The sequence below is a fragment of the Vipera berus genome (assembly GCF_964194415.1).
Source record: "Vipera berus genome assembly, chromosome: 3".
NCBI classification, from domain to species: Eukaryota; Metazoa; Chordata; class Lepidosauria; order Squamata; family Viperidae; genus Vipera; species Vipera berus.
This window is the reverse complement of record NC_138204.1, coordinates 8,822,856-8,850,776: the sequence shown is the minus strand read 5'-3', so window position 1 is coordinate 8,850,776 and position 27,921 is coordinate 8,822,856. Positions and strand designations below refer to the sequence as shown.

The window sequence follows — 27,921 nt, the reverse complement described above, 5'->3', positions numbered from 1 at the left end:
CTGGACAGCCATTTGCCTGAAATGGTATAAGGTTTCCTGCCTGAGCAGAGGGTTGGACTAGATGACCTCCAAGGTCCCTTCCATCTTCTTCTTCTTCTTTATTATTATTATTATTATTATTATTATTATTATTGTTATTGTTGTTGTTGTTGTTGTTGTTGTTGTTGTTGTATTAATTTAATCTTATTTTATTCTCTCTTTTTGTATTGTTTTTAACTTGCCCTGTGAACCGCCCTGAGTCCTTCGGGAATAGGGCGGTATATAAATTAAATCTATTATTATTATTATTATTATTATTATTATTATTATTATTATTATTATTATTATTATTATTATTATTATTATTATTATTATTATTATTATTATTATTATTATTATTATTATTATTTATATACAGTATTGCGTGTTAAGGGCGGTTCGGCGAAGGGTTAAACAAGGAACGAGACCCGCCCCGGCGAGAGGGGGGGGCGTCTGTCAATCAACGCCTGGAGAGGGGAAACCGACCGGTCGCCGCCCCCCACCCCCCCTCCGCGTTTCGAGCATTCCATTCTGGAACGTAGAGGATTTCCCAACGTTCGGAAGGAACGCGGGCCAGCCAATGAGCGTGCAGCACAGGCTGGGCTGCGGTCAGGGTTGGAGGCCGGGTTTTGCGCTGCCTCCTCCTCCTCCTCCTCCTCCTCCTCCTCCTCGCTTTCCACCCACGTGCCTTTCGCTTTGATCTCGCCGTCGCCTTCCTGCTTGCATCTTCTTCTTTTTTTTCCCCTTTCCTCCTCTCGTCTCTTTCGCTTTCCTTTCTTCCGCGCCGGTCGAGAGGGCTTGTTCCTCTGGAGCCATGGCGGCTCGGGTGAGAGCGGGGAAGGAGAAGGATCGAGCCAGCGAAGGAGAGGAAGAGGAGAAGGAGGAAGAAGAAGAAGAAGAAGACGGAGGTCTTTGGGAATACGATTCCACTTGGGAAGACGAAGAGGAGGGAGAGGAGGAGGAGGAGGAGGAAGGGAGGCGGGAGAAGAAGAGCCGGGAACCGGCTTCTCAAGCCGCTCACCTGGAAGAATGCAAAGTCCGAGAGAAGCACAGCTGGTGGCCGACCAACCCGAAGTGGGCCTCCGCTACCCAGGTGAGAGAGATTTGCTCGGGAACAAAGAAGAGCGGGAGGCCGTCGTAGTTGCGAGGACTTCCCTGGGGCTGTGTTGTCGCGCTCCAGTTGCGCCCGGTCCTAAATTGGGAGCCTCTCAGCCGGCAGCCGTTCGATCCCTAGCTAGCCGGCTCTAGGTTGGACTCCTGTGATGCGCTGTTCGTGGGGCTGCCCTTGAAGAGTAGCTGGATGTTTCAGCTGGGGCAGTAGGGGGACTGTTCGGTATACAGGTAGGAGTTCTCGATTTAACGACAGTGTTCGAAGTTACAGCGGCATTGGAAAAAAAGGTGACTTTGGGACTGTTTCTTCACGCTTAGGTAGGACCGTTGCAGCATTCCCCCATGATCATGCGATTAAAATTCAGGCGCTTGGCAACTGACTCATATTTATGACGGTTGCAGTGACACACACACACACCCCCACCCGGGGTCGCGGGATGACCTTTTGCGGCCTTCTGGCCAGCGAAGTCAATGGGGAAGCCAGATTCGCTTAACAGCCGTGTTGTTAACAACTGCAGTGATTCGCTCAACAGCTGTGGGAAGAAAAGTCGTAAAACGGGGCAAACTTAAGTTAACAACTGTCTCACTTAAGAACATCAATTTTGGGCTCATTTGTGGTCGTACGTCGAGGACTACCTCTACTCCCAGATGCCTAGTTTGCGTCTGGGTCCAGTTACAGCGGCATTGAAAAAAAGTGACTTTGGGACTGTTTTTCACGCTTAGGTAGGACCGTTGCAGCATTCCCCCCATGATCATGCGATTAAAATTCAGGCGCTTGGCAACTGACTCATATTTATGACGGTTGCAGTGACCCCCCCCCCAGGTCACGGGATCACCTTTTGCGGCCTTCTGACCAGCAAAGTCAATGGGGAAGCCAGATTCGCTTAACAGCCATGTTGTTAACAACTGCAGTGATTCGCTCAACAGCTGTGGGAAGAAAAGTCGTAAAACGGGGCAAACTTAAGTTTAATTTAATTTAATTTAATAATATTTATATACCGCCCTTCTCCCTAAGGACTCAGGGCGGTTCACAGGGCAAAAGTCAAATACAAAGTACAAACATTAAAAAAAGATTAAATAATTGCCCAAGTTAAAACAATTAATACAATAATAAAACCCCAAAAATAAAATTAAAAATACAAAAAAATAAAAACCCCACCAATCCCCATCAGGCTAGGCCGGCTTGTACAAACAAAAACGTCTTGAGATCGCGACGAAAGGAGCGAAGATCGGGCGCCATCCGGAGCTCTACCGGCAACTGATTCCACAGCTCCGGAGCGCCCACAGAGAAGGATCTCCCCCTGGGCGCCACCAATCGACATTCTCTGATCGGTGGCACCCTGAGGAGGCCCTCTCTGTGGGAACGCACAGGGCGCAGGGAGCTTGATGCCGGCAGCAGATGTTCCCTAAGGTACTCCGGCCCCATGCCATGAAGGGCTTTGAACACCATTACCAGTACCTTGAATCTCACCCGGAAGGCAACTGGCAACCAATGCAGCTCACGGAGCAAAGGTGTAACGTGGGAGTATCGGGAGACTCCCAGCACAACTCTCGCGGCTGCATTCTGTACCAGTTGGAGCTTCCGGGTGGTCCTCAAGGGCAGCCCCATGTAGAGAGCGTTGCAGTAGTCCAGACGAGAGGCCACGAGCGCATGAGTGACCGTGCATAAATCATCCCGGCTAAGATAGGGCCGCAACTGGCGCACCAGGCAAACCTGGGCGAAAGTTAACAACTGTCTCACTTAAGAACATCAATTTTGGGCTCATTCGTGGTCGTAAGTCGAGGACTACCTCTACTCCCAGATGCCTAGTTTGCGTCTGGGTCCAATTCAAGATGCTGATTTTAACCTTTGAAGCATCTGCCTGCCCATTACAACAACCGGCAAAAAAGGCCGTAAAATGGGGGAAAACTCAACAAATGTCTTGTTTAACAATCCAAATTTGGGGCTCAGTTCTGGTCATAAGCTGAGAACTCCCTGTACAGCAATTCTCACCACGTTTAGGGACAATTCAAAACAATTGTAATAGTCCTAACAATAGTTGACACTCAAAAAAGCAAATAAATAAAAATTCTGCAGATAAGATTTTTTTTCCCCTTTCTGTTTCAGACAGTCTTGTCCCTTTTCATGCAAATTCTAAGATTCGGGAAGAAAAATCAAGATCTGTTTACTCTAGTTTAGGGAAATGGAAAGGAAAACTTGCAAGAAAAATCTAGCAAGAAATAGAAATGTTTAGATTTAGTTCTGCTGAACGAGTGAAGTATGGAAACCAAATAAGCTCCCTGTACATTTTCTCCCTGTCGTGAGAATGGCTGATGGTCGGATTCTGAAAGATCTCCTGTATGGAGAATTAGTGCAGGGAAAGCGCCCCAGAGGGAGATCAGAGTTGCGATATAAGGATATCTGCAAGAGGGATCTAAAGGCCTTGGGAATGGACACCAACAGCTGGGAAGCCTTGACCTCTGATCGTTCAGCTTGGAGGCTAAAGATGCAGCATTGTTGTTGTTAGCTGCGAAGTTGTGTCCGACCCATCGCGACCCCATGGACAACGTTCCTCCAGGCCTTCCTGTCCTCTACCATCTTCTGGAGTCCCTTTAAGCTCACACCTCCTGCTTCAGTGACTCCATCCAGCCCCCTCATTCTCTGTCGTCCCCTTCTTCTCCTGCCCTCAATCTTTCCCAGCGTTAGGCCCTTCTCCAGTGAGTCCTTCCTTCTCACTAGGTCAGGGCTTTTCAACCAGTGGTACGGGTACCACCTGTGCTACATTGGCACCTGGCAGGTGGTACGCGACCATCCTAGAAAAGTGGTAGTGGGGGAGGGGAATGAGCTGAACCAGTGGTAGCACCGCACAAGCCTGAGCAAGAGACGGCTGGAGCTGCAGGACTGTCAGAGCTCAGCGGAAGCTCCAGGATCAGTGCCAGGCTCCAGCTGGAGTTCAGCACTGATCCTGGCGCTTCTGAGCCCAGAGGAAGCGCTGATCAGCTGGAATGTTGCAGCATCTCCAGGGCCTTGTGATTTACATTCAGACGTTTGGCAACTGATTCATATTTATGACGGTCACAGTCTCCCAGGGTCATGTGAAGTGACCAAAACCTGCTGCAACCACTCGGGGGGGGGGGGATAAAAACCAAACACTCCCCACCCCACCCCCACTGCCAATCCTCAACAGAAATGCTCACAACAATGAAAACCTCGGACAGGAGGAAGAGCGCCACCGGACAGGCAGGCAGGTGTCTTGCTCGGCTGTGGCTCGGGGGGCACTTTTTTCAGTGCCATTGTAACTTTGAACAGTCACTAAGCAAACTGTTGTAAGTCAAGGACTACCTGTACTTCATCACTCTTTTTTTTTTTTTTTGGTCATCAAGTTTTTGACACCTTGCTGGGCGACTGGTGGTACTCGGATGTTGCCATATGCTAAAAGTGGTACAATGGGTGAAAAGGTTGAAAAGCCCTGCATTAGGTGACCAAAGTATTTTGAGTTTCAAAGGACGCAGCATGGCCTTCTCCAATTGGAAGAGACACTTGTGCAGCAGGCTGAGGCAAAGAAACAGTCCCGGAACCAACGAAATCTGGGGGCTGGACAGGGGACAGATTGTATCTGCCCTCAGTGTGAAAGGGACCGCCACTCTCGAATTGGCCTTTTTAGCCACACCAGAAGCTGCTTTAGGACCTCTTTCCAGAGCAGGATACCATAGTCTCTCGAGACTGAAGGGTGCCATTGACATTTTAGGAGTCAGAAGCTGTAATCTGAACCGGCTTGGTCTCTTAAAAATGACGTCATTTTCCCACAATCAGGGACTAAAGATAAATGAAATAAAAGTCAATGGGCTGAACTGAGGAAAAATCACAAGATTTTTCGCCTGCCTCGGAGGCTGTTTCTACGCTTATATTTTTTTTAAAAGTGTTTTGTCTTCCGGGATGGGAGAGGAATGGCCCTTAATCAGTCCTGCTGGCTTTCGGAAAGCTGCTTTCCATATTCAGAAACCAAAGGTGAGCTAAACCAGAAAGAATACACAGTCATTGGAATACAGATAGCCCTTGAAGTTGGGACGGGGATTTCCATTGCTAAGCAGGGTGGTTGTTAAGAGAGTTATGACCAACTTTAAAATAAATAAATTGCGAGCGATATTAAACGTCGCTGTGGGTTGTTAACTGAATCATATCTTAATTTAACTTAACTTGGGTTTGGCTAGCCCAGGGGTAGGCAACCTTGGCTCTTTTATGACTCGTGGACTTCAACTCCCAGAATTCCTGAGCCAGCTGACTCAGGAATTCTGGGAGTTGAAGTCCACAAGTCATAAAAGAGCCAAGGTTGCCTACCCCTGGGCTAGTCTAAAGAAAAGAAAAAATATGGGAGACATGAGGGGCTGACACAAAGAAGAGGGGGGTCACATTATTCACCAAAGCATCAGAGGGAAGGACAAGAAACAATGGATGGAAGCTGACCAAAGAGAGAGAATCAACCTGGAATTAAGGAGAAACTTCCTGACAGTGAGGACAATCAACCAGTGGAACAGCTTGCCACCAGAAATCGTGGGTGCTCCATCACTGGAGGTTTTTAAGAGGAGACTAGACATTCACCTGTCTGAGATGGTATAGGTTCTCCTGCTTGAGCAGGGGACTGGACTAGAAGATCTCCAAGGTCCCTTTCCAGCTCTATTCTATTCTTAAAGTGAATCCAGTTTGCCTCATTGACTTTGCTTGTCGGAAGCCAGCTGGAAAAGCCGTAAATGGTGACCATGTGACCCCAAGATTCTGCAACTGTCGCAAATACAGGTAGTCCTCGACTTAACGGTTCGTTTAGTGACCAAAGTTACAGCGGTACTGAAAAAAGGTGACATGACTGTTTTTCATACGAGCATCGCAAGATCCCCCTTCATGGATTACTGCCTTGTCGTGGCGAAGGGGCTTGCGTAATTCAATGAAGCTATGAGCTATGCCGTGCAGGGCCACCCAAGACGGACAGGTCATAGCTGAGAGTTCTGACAAAACGTGATCCACTGGAGAAGGAAATGGCAACCCACTCCAGTATCTTTGCCATGAAAACCCTATGGACAGTACCAAAAGGCAAAACGATATGACGCTGGAAGATGAGCCCCTCAGGTCGGAAGGCGTCCAATATGCTACTGGGGAAGAGCAGAGGGCTAGTACTAGTAGCGCCAGAAAGAATGAAGCGACTGGGCCAAAGCCGAAAGGACGCTCAGCTGTGGATGTGTCTGGTGGTGAAAGGAAAGTCCGATGCTGTAAAGATTTTTTCTCCATAGGAACCTGGAATGTAAGATCCATGAATCAAGGAAAGCTGGACGTGGTCAAACAAGAGATGACAAGACTGAACATCGACATCTTAGGTATCAGCGAACTAAAATGGACAGGAATGGGTGAATTTAATTCAGATGACCACCAGGTATACTACTGCGGGCAAGAATCCCTCAGAAGAAATGGAGTAGCCTTCATAGTCAATAAAAGAGTAGGAAAATCAATACTGGGATACAATCCTCAAAATGACAGAATGATCTCAGTTCGAATTCAAGGCAAACCATTCAATATCACAGTAGTCCAAGTCTATGCCCCAACCACCAGTGCTGAAGAGGATGAAATTGACCGGTTCTATGAAGCCCTACAGCACCTTATAGAACTAACACCAAAAAATGATGTCCTTATCATCATGGGGGATTGGAATGCTAAAGTAGGAAGCCAAAAGATAACCGGAATAACAGGCAAGTTTGGCCTTGGAGTACAAAATGAAGCAGGGCACAGGCTGATAGAATTTTGTCAAGAGAATACGATGGTCATAGCAAACACTCTTTTCCAACAACCCAAGAGACGGCTCTACACATGGACATCACCAGACGGTCATCACAGAAATCAGATTGACTATATGCTCTGCAGCCAAAGATGGAGAAGCTCTATACAGTCAGTAAAAACAAGACCAGGAGCTGACTGTGGCTCAGACCATGAGCTTCTCCTTGCAAAGTTTAAGCTTAAACTGAAGAAAGTAGGGAAAAGCACTAGGCCACTCAGGTATGAATTAAATCATATCCCTGTTGAATATACAGTAGAGGTGACAAATAGATTTAAGGAATTAGATCTGATAGACAGAGTGCCTGAAGAACTATGGACAGAGGTTCGCGACATTGTACAACAGGTAGCAACCAAAACCATCCCAAAGAAAAAGAAATGCAAGAAAGCAAAATGGCTGTCTGAGGAAGCTTTGCAAATAGCTAAGGAAAGGAGGGAAGCGAAAGGCAAGGGAGAAAAACATAGATATGCCCAATTGAATGCAGAATTCCAGAGAATAGCTAGAAGAGATAAGAATGCCTTCTTAAATGAACAGTGCAAAGAAATAGAAGAAAACAATAGAATAGGGAGGACCAGAGATCTTTTCAAGAAAATTGGAGAGATGAAGGGAACGTTTAATGCAAAAATGGGCATGATAAAGGACCAAAATGGCAGGGACCTAACAGAGGCAGAAGAGATTAAGAAGAGGTGGCAAAATTACACAGAAGAACTATACAAGAATGAGCTTAATGTCCCTGATAATCACAATGAGGTGGTCACTGACCTCGAGCCAGACATCCTAGAATGTGAAGTGAAGTGGGCCTTAGAAAAGCTGAGCAACAACAAAGCTAGTGGAGGTGACAGTATTCCAGCTGAGCTATTCAAAATCTTAAAAGACAGTGCAGTAAAAGTGCTACACTCAATTTGCCAGCAAATTTGGAAAACTCAACAGTGGCCACAGGATTGGAAAAGATCAGTTTACATTCCAATTCCAAAGAAAGGCAGTGCCAAAGAATGTTCAAACTATCGCACCATTGCACTCATTTCTCATGCTAGTAAAGTCATGCTTAAAATCCTACAAGCTAGACTTCAGCAGTATGTGGATCGAGAACTACCAGAAGTACAGGCAGGATTTCGAAGAGGCAGAGGAACTAGAGATCAAATTGCCAACATACGCTGGATCATGGAGAAAGCTAGGGAGTTCCAGAAAAACATCTACTTCTGCTTCATTGACTATGCTAAAGCCTTTGATTGTGTGGATCATAACAAACTGTGGCAAGTTCTTAAAGAGATGGGAGTACCAGACCATCTTATTTGTCTCTTGAGAAACCTATATGCGGGCCAAGAAGCAACAGTGAGAACTGGACACGGAACCACTGATTGGTTCAAAATTGGGAAAGGAGTCCGGCAAGGCTGTATACTGTCGCCCTGCCTATTTAACTTATATGCAGAGCACATCATGAGAAAGGCAGGGCTAGATGAATCAAAAGTTGGAATTAAGATTGCCGGAAGAAATATCAACAACCTAAGATACGCAGATGATACCACTCTAATGGCAGAAAGTGAAGAAGAACTAAAGAGCCTCTTGTTGCGGGTGAAGAAGGAGAGTGCAAAACTTGGGTTGAAACTTAACATTAAGAAAACCAAGATCATGGCATCTGGCCCTCTCAATTCCTGGCAAATAGATGGGGAAGAAATGGAGGTAGTGACAGATTTTATTTTCCTGGGCTCCAAGATCACTGCAGATGGGGACTGTAGCCAAGAAATTAAAAGACGCTTGCTCCTGGGGAGGAAAGCCATGACAAATCTAGACAGCACACTAAAAAGCAGAGACATCACCCTGTCAACAAAAGTGCGTATAGTCAAGGCTATGGTCTTCCCAGTTGCAATGTATGGCAGTGAAAGTTGGACCATAAGAAAGGCTGAGCGCCAAAGAATTGAGGCCTTTGAACTATGGTGCTGGAGAAGACTCCTGCGAGTCCCTTGGACTGCAAGGCGATCAAACCGGTCAGTCCTAGAGGAGATCAATCCTGACTGCTCTTTAGAAGGCCAGATCCTGAAGCTAAAACTCAAATACTTTGGCCACCTAATGAGAAGGAAGGACTCACTGGAGAAAAGCCTAATGCTGGGAAAGATCGAGGGCAATAGAAGAAGGGGACGACAGAGAATGAGGTGGCTGGATGGAGTCACTGAAGCAGTAGGCGTGAGCTTAAATGGACTCCAGAAGATGGTAGAGGACAGAAAGGCCTGGAGGAATGTTGTCCATAGGGTCGCGATGGGTCGGACACGACTTCGCAGCTAACAACAACAACATCGCAAGATCCCCAGGGTCATGTGATCAAAATTAAGAGGCTTGGTGACTGGTTCATATATATGATGGTTGCAGGATCCCGGGGGTCACGTGATCCCCTTTTGCGACCTTCTGGCAAGCAGTATCAATGGGGGAGCCCGATTCACTTAACAATTGTGCTACTAACTTAACAGCTGCAGTGATTCACTTAAGAACTGTGCCAGGAAAGGTTGCAAAATGGGACAAAACTCACTTAATAAATGTCTTGCTTAACCACAGAAATTTTGGGCTCGATTGTGGTCATAAGTCGAGAACTACCTCTACAGGTGGATTTGCCAAGTGTCTGAATTTTGATCATGTGAGTCTGAGGATGCTGCAATGGTCGTAAGTGTAAGGACCGGTTGTAAGTCGCTTTTTTCCAGTGCTGTCATAACAACGAACGGTTGCTAAATCGATCGTCTTAAGTCAAGGACTCTTTGTATAACCTCTTTGCAGCCTTGACCAACAAATGAACTTTTTTTAGAGCACATGATAGATAGTGAGCTGAATGAAGCCTATGATAAAATATTCAGACTAATGACATATATACTGGTTTTTGAATGCACGGTGCGTGTAAACGCAACACTGGGCTAAGGTGAACTAAAACAATGATGTGCCAAAGACCAGGAAATTAAAAATATATATATCACACTGTGACGGATGAATAAAAGTAGCAAGAATTATGACGAGACCTTCTGTTATCAAAACCGCCCCCAAAACAATTTCAAGTCCTTCCTGCTTTGTTTTCTAAACTTGAAACTATATTCTGTGCAAAGATGGATGAAAAGCAGCTGGCTGGTATCTAATGCTGAGGTTAGGCTGAATATCCATCCTACCGTTCATTAAGTCCATTATCCAGCATGAGTGCTAAAAGAGGTCATTGGTTGGTCATGCGTGCAAAGAGGTCATATTTTGATCATACGTGGATTCTTTCTGGATACAGAGGTTCACCCTTGGGTTTCTGAATATCCAAAGTATTTCTCCCACAACCAAGCATGTAAGAATATGCGATACATGTAGAGCGGTGTTAGCCATTTGGAGATGTGTGGACTTCAACTCCCAGAATTCCCCAGCCAGCATGAAGTCCACACATCTTCAAATGGCTAAGGTTGAAAAACACTGCTGTGGAGCATAAGATACAGTCAGCAGACCAACAAGGTCATGAAGTTGCTATGTGTACATTGTTCAGTGTCTCTTCACCCAGGCTAGCCTAGAAATCTGGCGTGGGTCAAAACTGTTGGGATTGCACTGCCCAATCCATATGGCTCAACCAGTCTCACTGACATTCTGTGCCGATCTGATTGTGCAAAAGCGTGTGTGTGTGCTTTTATGCACACCTGAATAGGGAGACTTAAGACTCTGATTTATCACTGAAGTGAAGTCTAAATCTGGTTTGTTTGCTTGCGCAGCAGTTCCAAAGGGTGCCACCTGATCGGTAGGTGAGCCTTGCCGGGGGGGGGGGGGCTAAGTCACATTCTACACCAGGGGTCTCCCAACTTGACAACTTTTAAGACTTGTGGACTTCAACTCCCAGAATTACCCACCCAGCTGAGGAATTCTGGGAGTTGAAGACCGAAAGTCTTAAAGTTGCCAAGTTAGAGATCCCTGTTCTACACAAAAGTATTGATTTAAATGTTCCTCAGTTCCAATGATTCTGGGTATTTTACAAAAATATAGTAGGTAGGTAGATAGATAGATAGATAGATAGATAGATAGATAGATAGATAGATAGATAGATAGATAGATAGATAGATAGATAGATAGATAGATAGATAATATATATATAGAGAAGTGGTCAGTCTCTTTAAATGATCTGAGATACAAGGTAGATTTTGAGTATTTTAAACCAGAATAAAGAGAGTCTGTCTCAATTGAGCGGCTTCTGTGGCAATAAAATTAGAAGGGAAGTAATATTTTCACTATATTCAACTTCTAGAGGTGATTGCAAAATGTCACTAATCAAAGGAAATTATAATCAGTTATATTTTCTTTTTCACAGTTGTTTGGAAGAAGGCTTATTTAAGATTTAGACCTGATAAACAGATTTCTTTTATTATCTTTTTTTTATTAGAGCATAAATAGGCGTAACTGGAACGCAGCCAGAGATATGCAGAAATATAGGCGGCATTACCCGGTAAGATTTCCTGTGTATTATGGTTACATTGAGTTTCCATCTAGAGGGGTGTAATAGAAATTTTGGGTTGAAATGCCTGTTAATTTTTGTTGTCGTTTTGAGCTGATTTTCCCCTGCTTACTGATCATACACCATCCTGAAATGCAATTATTCAAGTTGGGGATCCATAAACTTTTTTAAAAAAAACTTGTGTTTGCTTTTTCTGATACAACTTGAGTATCAGAATAGAGTGGCTCCTTGTATTGGGACCTGTGAAGCTACTCTGGCTGCATAGAAGTTGTTAAGAATGGGGCAGCAAAGATTTATGGGTGGAAATAGTCCTTAAGAACTCCTGATACTGGGTTTAATTGTGAATGGATTAATAATACTGGATTTTAATTATTGTATTATATTGGGCATAATTATTTAATTCTTTTTAACCTCTTTTTTAACTTTTGTATTTATATTCTGATATTTATTGCCCTGTACACCGCCCTGAGTCCTTCGGGAGAAGGGCGGTATAAAAATTTAATAAATAATAATAAAAATAATAATACCCCTGTTTGCTGACCATCTCCCTTCCATCTCTCCCTGCCTGCCTCTCTCTATCTATCTATCTTCCAGGGATTAAGAGAAACTGAGGTCAGTGAGGAAGAAATGTGGAACCTGAGCTTTTACAAAAATGAGATTAATTTTTTGCCCCGGGGTAAGGCTTTTGAAACTGCTTGGTTTTCCAAGGGGAAAGGGTGAGGATCATAATTGGGTTTCACTGTTGGCCTTTGACATGGCAATACATTGCATTTACTTAAAGGCTTTCCTTGTTTGCTTCTCTCCTTCCTTCCTTCCTTCCTTCTCTTTTTCCCTCTGTTCTTTCCTTTCCTCCCTCCCTCTTCCCATCCTTTCTTGCTTGCTTCCCTCCTTTCCTTCCTTCCTTCCTTCCTTCCCTTTTTTCCCTGTTCCTTCCTTTACCCCCTTCTTCTCCCCCTCCTTTCTTCTTTGTGTCCCTCCTTTCCTCCCTCTCCTCTTGACTTGCAACTGTTTGAAGTTACAACCACTCCGAGAAAGCGATTTATGACTGTTTTCATACTTAACCACCATTGCAGCATCCCCCTGGTCATGTGATCAAAATTTGGACGCTTGGCAACTGGCCTGAATTTAGGGCCTTCCAACAGGCAAAGACAGTGGGGAAGCCAGATTCAGTGAGAACAGCCGTGTTACTCACTTAATAACTGCTGTGGTTCACTTAACAACTGTAGCAAGAAAGGTCGTAAAACAGACCAAAATAATAAATAATAAACCTTTATTGTCAAAGTACAACATGTGTACATTGAGATTAGCTGAGCCTCCCCCCGTGCTCCCACCCCCCCAACACACAGTGACAACAAACCCTCCATCCTACCACACCATGTGAACCAACTACACCACACACTGGCCTCCCAAGTCAATTCTGCATAAGTTCACAGAGATTATGTCCCATTCAAAAGCCTAACAGCCCACGGATAAAAGCTGTTTTTCAGCCTGTTGGTACGGCTGGCTATACTCCTATATCTCCTATCGGATGGTAGGAGAGTAAAGAGATACCGTCCAGGGTGTGAGTCATCCCTGAGAATCTTCCTCACTCTTCCAAGGCAACGAGCCCTGGCGAGGTCATCCAGTGGTGTCAGGGGACAGCCCACAATGTCTTGTGCTGTGCTCACTACCCTCTGTAATACTTTCCTGTCCGCGGCTGTCAGACCAGCATACCAAACCACAATACCATACAAACTCACTTAACAACTTGTCTCGCTTAGCAAAATAATAATAATAATAATAAACCTTTATTGTCAAAGTACAACATGTGTACATTGAGATTAGCTGAGCCTCCCCCCGTGCTCTCTCCCCCAACACACAGTGACAACAAACCCTCCATCCCACCACACTATGTGAACCAACTATACCACACACCGGCCTCCCAAGTCAATTCTGCATAAGATTATCTCCCATTTAAAAGCCTAACAGCCCACGGATAAAAGCTATTTTTCAGCCTGTTGGTACGGCTGGCTATATTCCTATATCTCCTACCGGATGGTAGGAGAGTAAAGAGATACCGTCCAGGGTGTGAGTCATCCCTGAGAATCTTCCTCACTCTTCCAAGGCAACGAGCCCTGGCGATATCATCCAGTGGTGTCAGGGGACAGCCCACAATGTCTTGTGCTGTGCTCACTACCCTCTGTAATACTTTCCTATCCGCGGCTGTCAGACCAGCATACCAAACCACAATACCATACGAGAGGACACTCTCTATAGTAGACCAATAAAAGAGGGTCATTAGCCGTTGTTCTACCCTGTTCTTCCGCAAGACCCTAAGAAAGTGAAGCCTCTGTTGGGCCTTTCTAGCCACCTGAGTTGTGTTAACTTTCCAGGTCAGATCTTCACAGAGGTAGACTCCCAGAAATTTAAAGGAGGAAACACTCTCTACACAGTTCTCTCCGATGTGAAGTGGGGCAGGTTCCTCCTTTTTTCTCCGGAAGTCTAACACCATCTCTTTCGTCTTGCCGATGTTTAGGTGCAAGTTGTTGTTACTACACCATATGGATAGTTTTTGTACCTCCGCCCTATATGCTGTCTCATCCCCACCTGTAATAAGACCCACCACAGTTGTATCATCTGCAAACTTGATTATCGCAGTGGATGGGTCAGATGATACACAATCATATGTGTATAAAGAGTACAGGTAGGGGCTAAGCACACAGCCCTGTGGCGTGCCGGTGCAAAGCTTCAGGGGGGTGGACAAAGCAGAGCCGACCCTCACTGTTTGTAACCGATCCCTAAGAAAGTCTTGAATCCATGTCGGTCTAAATTTTGGCTGGATGTCAAGGACCACTTGACCCAGAGATAGAATGAAGAGCACCGTTTTCTCTCCTCCTTTCATAGCTGCAGACAGATGTGGATAATTTGCTTTCTGTAACTAGAAACCAAATGAGTAGAAGTAATTGCACCCGACAGTGTTCGCTCTGGGGTGTTTGTAGTTCAAGCGAGCTTTGCAAAAATGTTGTGTTTTTTTTAAAGTCTTATTTGGCCTCCTAAAGTCAGTATGGCAGCAATCGAAAATAATTGCAGTAAGCCAAATTCCCAGGCTAAATGTGCCCTAATTAGGAGGAAGCATTGAACTACTAAGGGGAGGCGACGCCTGGCGGGGCTGCTGTGGTAAATTGCACAACAAGACTTATAAAACCAACATCTCGTTTGAATTTCTTTTATACAAGCGGTCCTCGGCTTTACAATCACAACTCGGCTCTAAATTTCTGTTGCTAAGCAAGACCGTTAAGTGGGGTTTGCCCCATTGTATGATCTTTCTTGCCACAGCTGTTAAGTGAGTCACCGCAGTTGCAGAGTTAGTAGCACTGTTGTTCAGTGAATTTGGCTTCCCCATGGATTTTGCTTGTCAGAAGGTCACAAAAAGTGATGACGTGACCCCAGGGCACTGCAACCGTCATAAATATGAGTCAGGTGTCTTAATTTTGATCATGTGACCATGGGGATGCTGCAACGGTCGTAAGTGTGGGGAAAAAACCCTAAGTCATTTTTCTCAGTACCATTGTAACTTCAAACAGTCACTCAATGACAGTTGTAAGTCGAGGACTATCTGTGATTCTGGACTTCGTTTCCCAGATCTAGAAGGTTGTTCTTTTCTAGCTGTAAAAAAGATTTAGAGATAGATAACCTTGGGGAAGGTATGAAAGAGGCATTAAGGAGTGCCAACACATTCCACAGTCCAGAAATAGAAGCGAGGGTGAGAAAGGAACTCGAGATAATCCTACCTTGATGTCGCTTAGCGTCAAGCGGGAAATTTGGATAGGATTTCAAGAAGCTACAATAAAGTGCCATTTCTGGAATCCCTGTAGCAGAGGAGAGCAATTCATTTTTCCAAGGAGACACATGACAAACCGGAATTGTTATGACAATCCAAACCAATAGAGATATGAAGCTGTGTAGGAATGCACACATGCAGATATGTAAATTGAAGGGGGGGAGGAAATATCGGTTTGCCTTCCAATTAAAAGCAATCCATGCAAGCCTGACAGGGGCACCCAAAGAACCACATGTGGCCTGCCAGCTGTAAAATGCACAGGTATAGTGTAGTGTAGTATACCTTGCTCAATAGTAGCAACTGTGAGAGGGATCTCGGAGTCCTAGTGGACAATCCCTTAACTATGAGCCAGCAGTGTGCTGCAGCTGCCAAAAAAGCCAACACAGTGCTAGGCTGCATTAATAGAGGGATAGAATCAAGATCACATGAAGTACTAATACCACTTTACAATGCCTTGGTAAGGCCACACTTGGAATACTGCATCCAGTTTCAATCACCACGATGTAAAAGAGATGTTGAGACTCTAGAAAGAGTGCAGAGAAGAGCAACTAAGATGATTAGGGGACTGGAGACTAAAACATATAAGGAACGGTTGCTGGAATTGGGTATGTCTAGTTTAATGAAGAGAAGGACAAGGGGTGACAGGATAGCAGTCTTCCAATATCTCAGGGGCTGCCCCAAAGAAGAGGGAGTCAAGCTATTCTCCAAAGCACCTGAAGGCAGGACAAGAAGCAACGGATGGAAACTGATCAAGGAGAGAACAACCTAGAACTAAGGAATTTCCTAACAGTGAGAACAATTAATCAGTGGAACAACCTGCCTCCAGACCTTGGAGGTCATCTAGTCCAACCCACCACTCAGGCAGGAAACCCTGTACCATTTCAGACCAATAGCTGTCCAGTCTCTTCTTTAAAACTTCCAGTGTTGGAGCATTCACAGCTTCTGGAGGCAGATTGTTCCACTGATTAATTGTTCTCACAGGCAGGAAATTTCTCCTCAGTTTCCATCCGTTGCTTCTTGTCCTGCCTTCAGGTGCTTTGGAGAATAACTTGACTCCCTCTTCTTTGGGGCAGCCCCTGAGATAATTCATATCTCTCCTTGTTTTCCTTTCCTCCTCCTTCAAGGTCTGTACATTGAAGATCTCCTTGAGAAGTGGCAAGATAACTACGGAGTTTTGGAAGAAAACCATTCATATATTCAGTGGTAAAATTATGTGCTCTTGTGCAATTGTTTCATTAAATACATGATGGGGTCCGGGAAAAGGTCTTAGGAATAAAAACGCTAGAAGCTGGCACATTGCAGTCTGACATGTCAGTTTCCCAGTTAGAGGTAGTCCTCGGCTGGAAATTCCATGGCGGTTGCTGACTGAGTCACAACCGATTTTACAGTCTTTTTTTGCCACGGTTGTTAAGTGAATCGCATGGTCATTAAGCAAATCTGGCTTCCCCTATTTGGCCTTGTGTGTCGGACGCCAGACAGGAAGCTCGCAAATGGGCACCCTGGGATGCTGCAACCATCCTAAATACATGCCAGTTGCTAAACACCTTCATTAAATAATAATAAAGTTGGAAGGGAGCTTGGAGGTCATCTAGTCCAACCCCCTGCTCAGACAGGAAACCCTAATCACAACTGTGCCTATGTGCAAGGCCCACAAGCAAGTCATAAGTTACTTTTTTCAGTGCTGTTATAACTTTTGACAGGTGGCGAAATGAATAGTTGTAAGTCAAGAACTACTTATTTTTTTATTTTTAGAAAAAGTACTTTCCCTAGACATGGAGTTTGGTGCGTAGCAAGCATTTCTCCAGAGCAGAGGTAGGCAACCTTGGCTCTTTTATGACTTGTGGACTTCAACTCCCAGAATTCCTGAGCCAGCCACGCTGAGGGGAAAGGGAGAGGTTTCCAAGCTGAGCCTTGCTGGCTCAGGAATTCTGTGTTGCACTGCTTTTTAGTACAGGTGTCTTCAAACCTGGCCCTTTTATGACTTGTGGACTTCAACTCCCAAAATTCCTCAGCCAGGCGAGTTGAAGTCCACAAGTCATAAAAGGGCCAAGTTTGAAGACTCCTGCTTGTGGACTTCAACTCCCAGAATTCCTCAGCCAGGCGAGTTGAAGTCCACAAGTCATAAAAGGGCCAAGTTTGAAGACTCCTGCTTGTGGACTTCAACTCCCAGAATTCCTCAGCCAGGCGAGTTGAAGTCCACAAGTCATAAAAGGGCCAAGTTTGAAGACTCCTGCTTGTGGACTTCAACTCCCAGAATTCCTCAGCCAGGCGAGTTGAAGTCCACAAGTCATTAAAAGGGCCAAGTTTGAAGACTCCTGCTTGTGGACTTCAACTCCCAAAATTCCTCAGCCAGGCGAGTTGAAGTCCACAAGTCATTAAAAGGGCCAAGTTTGAAGACTCCTGCTTGTGGACTTCAACTCCCAAAATTCCTCAGCCAGGCGAGTTGAAGTCCACAAGTCATAAAAGGGCCAAGTTTGAAGACTCCTGCTTGTGGACTTCAACTCCCAGAATTCCTCAGCCAGGCGAGTTGAAGTCCACAAGTCATAAAAGGGCCAAGTTTGAAGACTCCTGCTTGTGGACTTCAACTCCCAGAATTCCTCAGCCAGGCGAGTTGAAGTCCACAAGTCATAAAAGGGCCAAGTTTGAAGACCCCTCCTTTAGCATAAGGTTTTAATGCAAACATTCCTTGGCAATTACCCCATTAAAAATTACAGTCCTAAGTCCCATTTTTCGGTGCCGTTATAACTTTGAGCAGTCACTAAATGAACTGTTGCAAATTGAGGACGTCTTGCACACTTACTGTGCAAGAGTAAATTTATTGTGGAATAAATCTGACTAAAGATTTATGAGCAACGTAGAAATTTTGCAGTTTTGATTCGAGGAGCAGGCTGAGCCCAATACGTGTGAAATGTCTAATTGCTTCTTTTAGGGATGTGCAAAGTGTCTTGATCAAGATATTTTGCCCTTCCTTAACTCTTCTAAATAGCTACTGCTCACTCAAAAGCATCCGTTAAGCTGAGCGTTTAATGCTGCTGTTTTGCTGCAGTGCATTTCATTAAAGCCAGTGTTTCTTTCTGATACTTTTTAAAAAATCTTTTCTGACTTGGCAGATGTTTTGTTCCTTCCAGGCTGTTTCCTTTACGTGAACAAGGGATGAATTTTTATGCCAAACAGCTCACATGCCAAGAAATTGAGGTAGGAAGAGCTTTTCTTCTTTTTGTAATATCCCATCTCATCCATGAAATTACAGTTTTGATACTTCGTCTGATTGCATCCACCGTATTTAGCCCAGCTGTGGGCATCTGATTTGTAAGATGTACAGGAACAAGTGATTAGGACCTGTAATCCTAATTTTAAAAAGGTAAAGGTTCCCCCGCCCATGCCTGCTAGTCGTTTCCGACTCTAGGGACCTGTGCTCATCTCCGTTTCAAAGCCAAAGCTTGTCCGAGGACACCTCCGTGGTCATGTGGCCGGCATGACTAGACACCAAAGGCACACGGAACGCTGTTACCTTCCCACAGTAGAGGTCCCTATTTTTCTACTTGCATTTTTACGTGCTTTCGAACTGCTAGGTTGGCAGAAGCTGGGACAAGTAACAGGCGCTCACTCTGTTACGCGGCACTCGGGATTCGACCCGCCAAACTGCCGACCTTCTGATCGACAAGCTCAACGTCCTAACCCACTGAGCCACCGCGTCCCTTGTAATCCTAATTTAGGAGGGACTTATTTTCAGGATCCAGTCTGGATCGGTCAGTGGGACCAGAACTTTTTCTCCCCCAAAAGTTTGCTTCTTTCTTCACAAACCTTTTGACCCACTCTTTCCCTAAATGAAGAAATATGGGTAGTTCTTGATGTGTGACCACAACTGAGCCTAAAATTTAGGTTGCTAACCAAGACCGTGGTTACTTGAGTTTTGCCCCGTTTTATTACTTTTCTTGCCACAGTTGTTAAGTGAAGCGCTCCAATTGTTAAGTCAGGAACATGGTTGTTAAGTGAATCTGGCTTGCCCATTGACTTTGTTCTTCAAAAAGTCACAAAGGGTGATCACATGACCCCGGGACACTGCAACCGTCATAAATACTGGTAGTCCTCAAGTTACAACCGCAATTGAGCCCAAAATTTATGTTGCTAAGTGAGCATTTTTTAAAGTGAGGTTTGCCCCGTTTTATGACTTTTCTTGCCACCTTTGTTAAGTGAATCACTGCAGTTGTTAAATTAGTAGCACGGTTGTCAAGTTAATCTGCCCTTCCCAATTGATTTTGCTTGTCAGAAGGTTGCAAAAGGGGATCACACGACCCTGGGACACTGCAACCGTCATAAATGTGAGTCTATTGTTAAGCATTCTGATATAAACCCATGTGACCATGGAGATGCTGCAATGGTCCTAAGTGTGAAAAATGGTCATAAGTCACTTTTGTCGGTGCTGTTTTAACTTCAAACGGTCACTAAGCAAACTGTTGTTAAGTCGAGGAACACCGGTATAGGCCAGTGGCCAAGCGTCTGAAGTTTGAACACGTGACCATGGTCATAAGTGTGAAAAACAGCCATAAGTTACTGTTTTCAGTGCTGTTGTAACTTCAGACAGTCTCTAAATTAATTGTTATAAGTCAAGGACTATCTGTAAAGCTCATTCCAATTAGCGATTTTTATATTGCAATGCTTTCGAATAATAGCAATAGCACTTAGACGTATATACCGCATCACAGTGCTTTACCTCTCTTAAGCGGTTTACAGAGTCAGCCTATTTGCCCCCAACAATCTGGGTCCTCATTTTATCGACCTCGGAAGGATAGAAGGCTGAGTCAACCTTGAGCCGGTCAGGATCGAACTCCTGGTAATTGGCAGAGTTAGCCTGCAATACTGCATTCTAACCACTGCACCACCAATGGAACGGAATGGAATATCAATAGCACTTAGACTTATATACCGCTTCGCAGTGCTTTAAAGCCCTCTCTAATCCATTTACAGAGTCAGCCTACTGCCCCTAACTATCTGGGTCCTCATTTTACTGACTTCGGAAGGATGGAAGGCTGAGTCAGGCTTGAGCTGGGCAGGGTCGAACTGCTGGCAGCCGGCAGTCAGCAGAAGTTGCCTGCAGTTCTGCATTCTAAGCACTGCACCACCACGGTTCATAATAAAGCTTTAACCCAAACATTCATTGGTGGTTTCCCCATCAAAAGCTACATCTGCCAAATTAAACAGTAGAAATAGAATGCCAAATAGCAAAAAAAAAGAGAGAGAGAGAGAGAGATGAAATAGCAAGTTACAGTTGGGGTAGATATTTCACATGATACTTTTTTATATGCCTAAGTGTACCGGAGGGGTGGGGGTGTGATTTGATATTTGATATCTTTTTTTTTTCTTTTGATATCTCAGGCCTTCAAGAAATCTAAAGAAGTCATGGAGAGGTTCATCCGGGCTTATAAACTCATGTTGAAATTTTACGGCATCAGCTTAGTCAGTGAGGAAACAGGAGAACTGGAAAAAGCTGAAAATTGGTGTGAGCGATTTGGGAACCTCAATCGGTGAGTTTCTTCAGAGATTATCTCTCAGCCTGCTTTCGCCTGCACGCTTCATAACTGGCGCTTTTGTCTGACACCAGAATTGCTGCAGATGAATTGAAACCGATAAGAACTAAGAGGAGGGGTCAGCATAGGCTCTGATGAGGGGGTCCTTGGTGTTCTCTGAGCAATAACTCCAGCAAAGCTACAAAAAAACTGCACTACTCGGAACATCTTACATTTTAAGGAGGTACCTGGTTGATACCTAGGATGCTGGCAGCAACCCGTGTCAATCATTAGTGCCAGTCAATTAGAGTGTTCAGTTGACTGAGTTTCATGTTTTATGAATAAAAGTTTTATAATAATACAGTAATAGTAATAATAATTATGATGATGATGATGATGATGGAAGGGATCTTGGAGGTCATCTAGTCCAACCCCCTGCTCAGGCAGGAAACCCTATACCATTTCAGACCAATGGCTGTCCAGTCTCTTCTTAAAAACTTCCAGTGTTAGAGCATTCGCAACTTCTGGAGGCAGGTTGTTCCACTGGTTAATTGTTCAGTGGTGATGTTATCTAGTTGGGTAATGCAATGTCTGAAAGAAAAATCACGAACTCGGAGAGCACCCAAGACCCCACAGTTCCACCCTGAGCTACAAAAATTATCTTCGATCAAACAATGATCACCTGTGGTTTTTGCACAGAGTAAATTGTCATTTTGTACATGCACAAGCTCCTTTGGAATAAGCAATATATTTAGTAAACAATTCTTTGGGACTGGTTCTTTGTGAAACCTTCAGGCTGTAGTTCTTGTGTGGAAAAAAATGTCTAGCTCAAAGCACCCCATCTTGAGTTTGGAACTTTGGGTTAAGTGAGGACAACGTCTAGGCACACTTCTGTAATAACAAGTTTGGAAGGGACCTTGCAGGTCTTCTAGTGCAGCTTCCACCCAAGCAAGAGACACTATTATAATTTCAGACAAATGGTTGTCCAATCTCTTCTTAAAAACCTCCAGCGTTGGAGGATCCCAAACTTCTGGAAGCAACTCCTTCCGCTGATTAATTCTTCTGCCAGGAAATTTCTCCTTAGTTCTAGGTTGCTTCTCTCCTTGATTAGTTTCCATCTGTTGCCTCTTGTCCTGCCTTCGGGCGCTTTGGAGAATAGCTTGACTCCCTCTTCTTTGTGGTAACCCCTGAGATGTTGGAACACTGCTATCATATCACCAGTACTCCTTCTGTTCATTAGACTAGACCACAGGTCTGCAACCCGCGGCTCCGGAGCCGCATGCGGCTCTTTCAGCTGTCTCCTGCGGCTCCCAGTCCTCTGCCATGTGCAGTCCAAAAAAAAAAGTGGGTCTAAAAAAGTTCAACCAATCAATTCAAATATGCAGGGTAGGTGCATATCTCGCCTTGGCTCCACTCTTCAGTCAAACCCTGTTCTGCGCATGCTTGCATGTATGCGCATGCGCACATATTTTTTGCGGCTCCCAGTTTTTCATTTTGTGAGGGAACCGGTTCCGAGTGGCTCTTTCACTGTTTCAGGTTGCTGACCCCTGGACTAGACGTACCCAATTCCTGCAACTGTTCTTTGTATGTTTTAGCCTCCAGTCCCGTAATTATCTTTGTTGCTCTTCTCTGTACTGTTTCTAGAGTCTCAACATCTTTTTGACATCGTGGTGACCAAAACTGGATGCAGTATTTTATTTTTTTATTTTAATCCCATTTATATCCCGCCCTTCTCCGAAGACTCAGGGCGGCTCACAATCTAAGCACAAATCAAATGTGCTTAGCAATAGCCTTCATTCTATTATTATGCCTGCTTATTAGGGCTTTCGCCCCCCCCAAGCGGCATTATTACAAAGTCAGCTTATTGCCCCCAACAATCTGGGTCCTCATTTTACCTACCTCGGAAGGATGGAAGGCTGAGTCAACCTTGAGCCTGGTGGGATGCGAACCTGCAATAATTGCAGGCAGCTGGTGTTACTTAAGGAGGCATTAGCCCACTGCTCCACCAAGGCTCAAGGTGGCCTTACCAAGTGTGGCCTTACCAAGGCATTGTAAAGTGGTATTAACACTTCACGTGTTCTTGATTCCATCCCTCTGTTAATGCAGCCTAGGACTGCACAGGCTTTTTTGGGTTGTCGGCAAAAGCATTATGAAACACGCTTGCAGGATGCTGCAAATGTCCATGAATTAATTAATTAACTTTTCATACTGCTTAACCTGCTCCAGGCAGGCAGTGTACAATTTAATCATTAAAATTAAGCATTTAAAATGCTTAAATGAAGCTCAGTTGTCGGCTGCCCGAAATTCAGTCGTGTGACATCCAGGGATGGGAGGAAACTCACTCATCACTGGAACTTGCCGGCATCAAGTTCCCTTCGTCCAGTGCGCTCCCACAGGGAGGGTCTTCTCAGGGTCCCACCGGTAAGAGATTGCCGGCGGACGACACCCAGGGATAGGGCCTTCTCAGTGGGGGCGCCTGCCCTTTGGAACCAGCTGCCAGTGGAGCTGAGGACTGCCCCCGACCTCCGTTCATTCCGCCGGGACCTGAAGACCTGGCTCTTCGAGCTCTCTGGCCCAGGCTGAGGATTAATCTTATTTTAACTGGGGTTTTACTTATACAGGGACAAATTTAATTTTTTTTAAACTTGTTTTTAACTTTTGTATTTTGGTTTTTAATTACCCTGTAAACCGCCCTGAGTCCTTCGGGAAAGGGCGGTATATAAATGTAATAAAATAAATAAATAAATAAATAAATAAATAAACTTCAAATCCAGACCATAAGTAGCCCCCCCAACCTGGTAGATCTGTCATAACTTCAAATGGTTGCTAAACAGCTGGTCACAATTCGAGAACTACCTGTAATACAGCTTTTATTTTTCATCACCCAACTAGGTAATGAATTCCATTGTTCGTGTCTCAATTGTACGTCATTCTCCTCCTTTCCCCCCTCCCTTTGAATGGTTGCTAAGCAGCTGGTCATAGATTGAGGCCTACCTATGATACAGATTTTGAATTCCATTTTTTATATCTCAGTTGTATTTGATTGTTCTTTTCTGTCTCCCCCCCCCCCAACATCTTGTCCTCCTCATTTTTGTTTATTTTTTTTTATTTTTGGTCCAGGTACAGCCACAACAATTTACGGATCACTCGCATCTTGAAATGCTTGGGAGAGATGGGCTATGAACACTACCAAGTGCAGCTGGTCAAGTTCTTCCTGATAGAGACTCTGGTCCACCAGATGTTGCCTCGGGTGCTAAGAAGCGTCTTAGATTACTTCATGTTCACCATCCGCCACAAACTCAAACGACGGGAATTGGTCTATTTTGCCTGGCAACACTTCAAGCCAAAGCACGAATTTGTCTGGGGCCCTCCCAAGAAACTCCGGAGATTCAAACCTCAGTCCTCGGAGCTTCTGAGTAATCCAGAAGAGCAAGAACACACCAAGAAAGGAGACGGAGAGGTTGTGGAGAAGGACAATGTTGAGTCACCCCAAGCAATCCTTCAGAGACTTACGGGAAGGAAGTCTTCTGGGCAGGAAGAAGCTGGAGAAAGTCTAGAAAAAGAGAAACATGGGTTGTCAGAGGAGAGCTGTGTTGCTTACTATGATTTGGGTACAACAATACATCATAACCATGTTGAGCAGCCTGTAACCAGCATTAGTGCCACGTTGAGCCTTTCAGCCAGTAACTCTATGCAGGATAAAGGTATTGGGAGGAGAGCGTTAGATGGTGATCTGATGCAAGATGGGGAGTTTGTAGAACCACAGCTGAAACCTGTAGATGACTATAAGACTTCCAAAAGAGCAAATCAATCTCGCCTTGCCTTGGGAGAGAAGGAAGCCAAAGGAAAGAGTGAAGAAGGCAGAGTAGCTTCAGACTGTCCCTTGGAAAGAAAGGATCGTGCTGATGAGTGTGTGGGTGAAGCTGAGGGAGAAAACCTCAAGGAAGCTAAGAAGAGGAAGCTGGAGCTGAACAGATTATGTGGAGAAATCCCTGAGGCATCCAAAAGCTCCAATGATATCGAGAGGATCTCCCAAAATCTCGGCGAGGTGGTGATTACCAAGGAGGAAATTAGCTTCTTGGCCCCCAAAGGTGGCAGTGAGGAGGAGTCCAGAGACGGGAAGGAGGTTGAATCCCTTGACGCGGTGAGAAAGAGACGGAAAGTAGACATTGCACCCAAAGATGATTCTTCAGAAGTAGACGGTGAGCTGATCCCATCTAAAGACCAAGGAGCAAGTTGTAGCATTCACGACGTTAAGGAGACAGATCTTGTCTGCCAAGAAGAAACCAAAATGGCGGCCAGTCCTTCTGCAGACACTTTGATAGGACATAAGGCTGGAGGTGTGGATGGGTTGGCTGATTCCAAAAAGAATGACCACCCTGGAGATAGCCGTCTTCTGGAGAAAGTGAACGAACAAGAAGCTACTGCTCCAACAGAAAGTGATGTCCCTTGGTTGTCTGAAACGATAACAGTTCGTGAAAGGGGTGTAAGAAACAACGCAGGATGGAAAGAGCAGGATTTTGAAGAGATATCGGATGGTTTCCTAGAAAGGAATGAAATCTCCAAAATAAAGGAACATGAAAACACCACGGCTGGACCAGAAGAAGAGTAAGTCCTATCCCAGATCGGATGAAACTGTCCCAAAATACTAGAGGTCCGAACGGCGTGTATCTTTTCAAAAGCAGATCAAAATAACCTTTGCTTGGTTTATGGTTTGGTCTCTCCAGGTTCTTATAAACATGGAATGTGATTGACCACTAAGGGTGACGTCTTTAGGATGAAAGATTACCACACTCAGGTGTGTGACTTGCGCATCTGATAGTCCCACTTCTAGAAGTCTTACGTCTTCTAATTAATTGCCCGTGGGCTTTGTTCTTTTTTAACAGAAAGCACAGACCTGTTAAAATACAATGTATGCAACCCTTGCAGGTGTGTTTTCCAGTGTTTACTAGATGAGCCACAAGAATGTTATTTGCTAAATTAAGTTTGTCTTTGTTAAATAAAGATCTTTTAACTTTTTGAGGTGACATTTATGATTTCTTATTAAGGAAGAAGGAGTGAACTAAACCAGGGCTTTTCGACCTTTTCATCCATTGTGCCACTTTTACGATATGGCAACATCCGAGTACCATCAGTCACCTAGCAAGGTAATAATAATAATAATAATAATAATAATAATAATAATAATAATAATAATAATAATAATAATAATAATAAGTTGGAAGGGACCTTGGAGGTCATCTAGTCCAACCCCCTGCTCAGGCAGGAAACCTTATACCATTTCAGGCAAATGGCTGTCCAGTCTCTTCTTAAAAACTTCCAGTGTTGGAGCATTCACCACCTCTGGAGGCAGGTTGTTCCACTGGTTAATTGTTCTGTCAAGAAATTTCTCCTCAGTTCCAGGTTGCTCCTCTGCTTGATTAGCTTCCACCCGTTGCTTCTTGTCCTGCCTTCAGGTGCTTTGGAGAATAGCTTGACTCCCTCTTCTCTGTGGCAGCCCCTGAGTTATTGGAACACTGCTATCATGTCACCCCTCGTCCTTCTCTTCGTTAAACTACACATACCCAATTCCAGCAACCGTTCCCTATATGTTTTAGCCTCCAGCCCCCTAATCATCTTTGTTGCTCTTTGTTGTCAAAAACTTGATGATCAAAAAAAAAGGAAAAAAGTGATGAAGTACAGGTAGTCCTCGACTTAGAACAGTTTGCTTAGTGACTGTTCAAAGTTACAATGGCACTGAAAAAAGTGCCCCCCGAGCCACAGCCGAGCAAGACACCTGCCTGCCCGCCCGGCAGTGCTCTTCCTCCTGTCCGAGGTTTTCATTGTTGTGAGCATTTCTGTTGAGGATTGGCAGCGGGGGTGGGGGGTGTTTGGTTTTTATTTCCCCCCCGTCTGCTGGGTGGTTGCAGCAGGTTTTGGTCACTTCACATGACCCTGGGACACTGAGACTGTCATAAATATGAATCAGTCGCCAAGCATTTGAATGTAAATCACAAGACCCTGGAGATGCTGCAACATTCCAGCTGATCAGTGCTTCTTCTGGGCTCAGCAGACACGCCAGGATCAGCGCTGAGCTCCAGCTAGATCCTGGCACTTCCGCTGAGCCCTGCAGCTCCAGGCATCTCTCGCTCAGGTTTGTGCGGTGCTGCCACCGGTTCAGCTCATTCTCCTCCCCTGCTACCACTTTTCTAGGACAGTCGCGTACCACCTGCTAGGTGCCAATGTACCACAGGTGGTACCATACCACTGGTTGAAAAGCCCTGAACTAAACGGTCTTCCATAGTTCTGTGTGTCGCCACTCTGGAATAGGGACCCAGAGCATTAAGGAAGAAAAATAACATACATGTACTCCTTGAATTACTACCACAATTGAGCCCAAAACGTATGTTGCTAAGCGGGACAGTTGTTAAGTGAATTTTGCCTCATTTTACAACCTTTCTTGCCACAGTTGCTAAGTGAACCACTGTACTTATTAAGTTAGTAACGTGGTTGTTAAGTGAATCTGGCTTCCCCATTGACTTTGCTTGATAGAAGGTCAGAAAAGGGGATCACATGACCCTGGAACACAGCAGCCATCATAAATATGACTCAATTGCCAAGTGTCTGAATTTTGATCATGTGACCATGGAGATGCTGCAATGGTCGTATATGTGAAAACTAGTCATAAGTCACTTTTCCAAAGCCAATGTAACTTTGAACGGTCACTAAATGAAATATAACTTGAGGAATACCTACATCTGTATCTAACTATTCCCAGTGGTGTTTAGGCCTAGAATCCCTAAGTCACCACAATAGAACTAACCCCAACCCCCTTTGAGTGTCGTTAGATAATCTAAGCAGGTACCAACTGTTAATTGAGGAGATTCCTATGCTTAGGTTGAGAAGATTCCTGCGCGTAGGCTTTTAGCAATGAATCATTTTAATGCAGGGGTGTCAAACTCAATTTCATTGAGGGCCGCATCAGCATTGCGGTTGCCCTCAAGGGGCAGGGTGGGTATGGCCAGGGTGGGCGTGGCCTCCTGGGTGGGCGTGGCTAGAGTGCGTATGGCCTCCTGGGTGGGCATGGTCAGCTCTACATGGTTCGCATCAAGGGTGCCTATGGGGGCCTGGGCAGGAGTGGGACAGATCTGAGGGTCTCTGGCAGAAGGAGGGTCTCTGGGCCAGGGCCAAGGCAGCGGGGGCCGTTCCCTCACTGTTTCCAGGATGGCTTCGCGGGCC

The 27,921-nt window shown here is 44.9% G+C and overlaps 1 protein-coding gene across 1 annotated transcript; it reads left to right on the top strand.

The window, feature by feature from the left end:
* The first annotated feature begins 777 nt into the window (after positions 1-777).
* OGFR (opioid growth factor receptor) lies at positions 778-25,723 on the top strand. Its single transcript, XM_081322576.1, has 7 exons — positions 778-1,111; positions 11,305-11,367; positions 11,971-12,052; positions 16,321-16,399; positions 18,325-18,391; positions 20,573-20,721; positions 23,824-25,723. Exons 1-7 carry the CDS (start codon positions 833-835, stop codon positions 25,313-25,315), a joined length of 2,211 nt encoding a protein of 736 aa, XP_081178702.1. The 5' UTR covers positions 778-832; the 3' UTR covers positions 25,316-25,723.
* The last annotated feature ends 2,198 nt before the right edge of the window (positions 25,724-27,921 follow it).

Excerpts from the sequence above, each read along its gene's own strand:
- OGFR (XM_081322576.1), top strand. The coding sequence starts at position 833 with ATGGCGGCTCGGGTGAGAGCGGGGAAGGAGAAGGATCGAGCCAGCGAA. Across the intron at positions 1,112-11,304 it reads AGTGGGCCTCCGCTACCCAG|AGCATAAATAGGCGTAACTG; the intron begins GTGAGAGAGATT and ends TTTTTTTATTAG. Across the intron at positions 12,053-16,320 it reads GATTAATTTTTTGCCCCGGG|GTCTGTACATTGAAGATCTC; the intron begins GTAAGGCTTTTG and ends TCCTCCTTCAAG.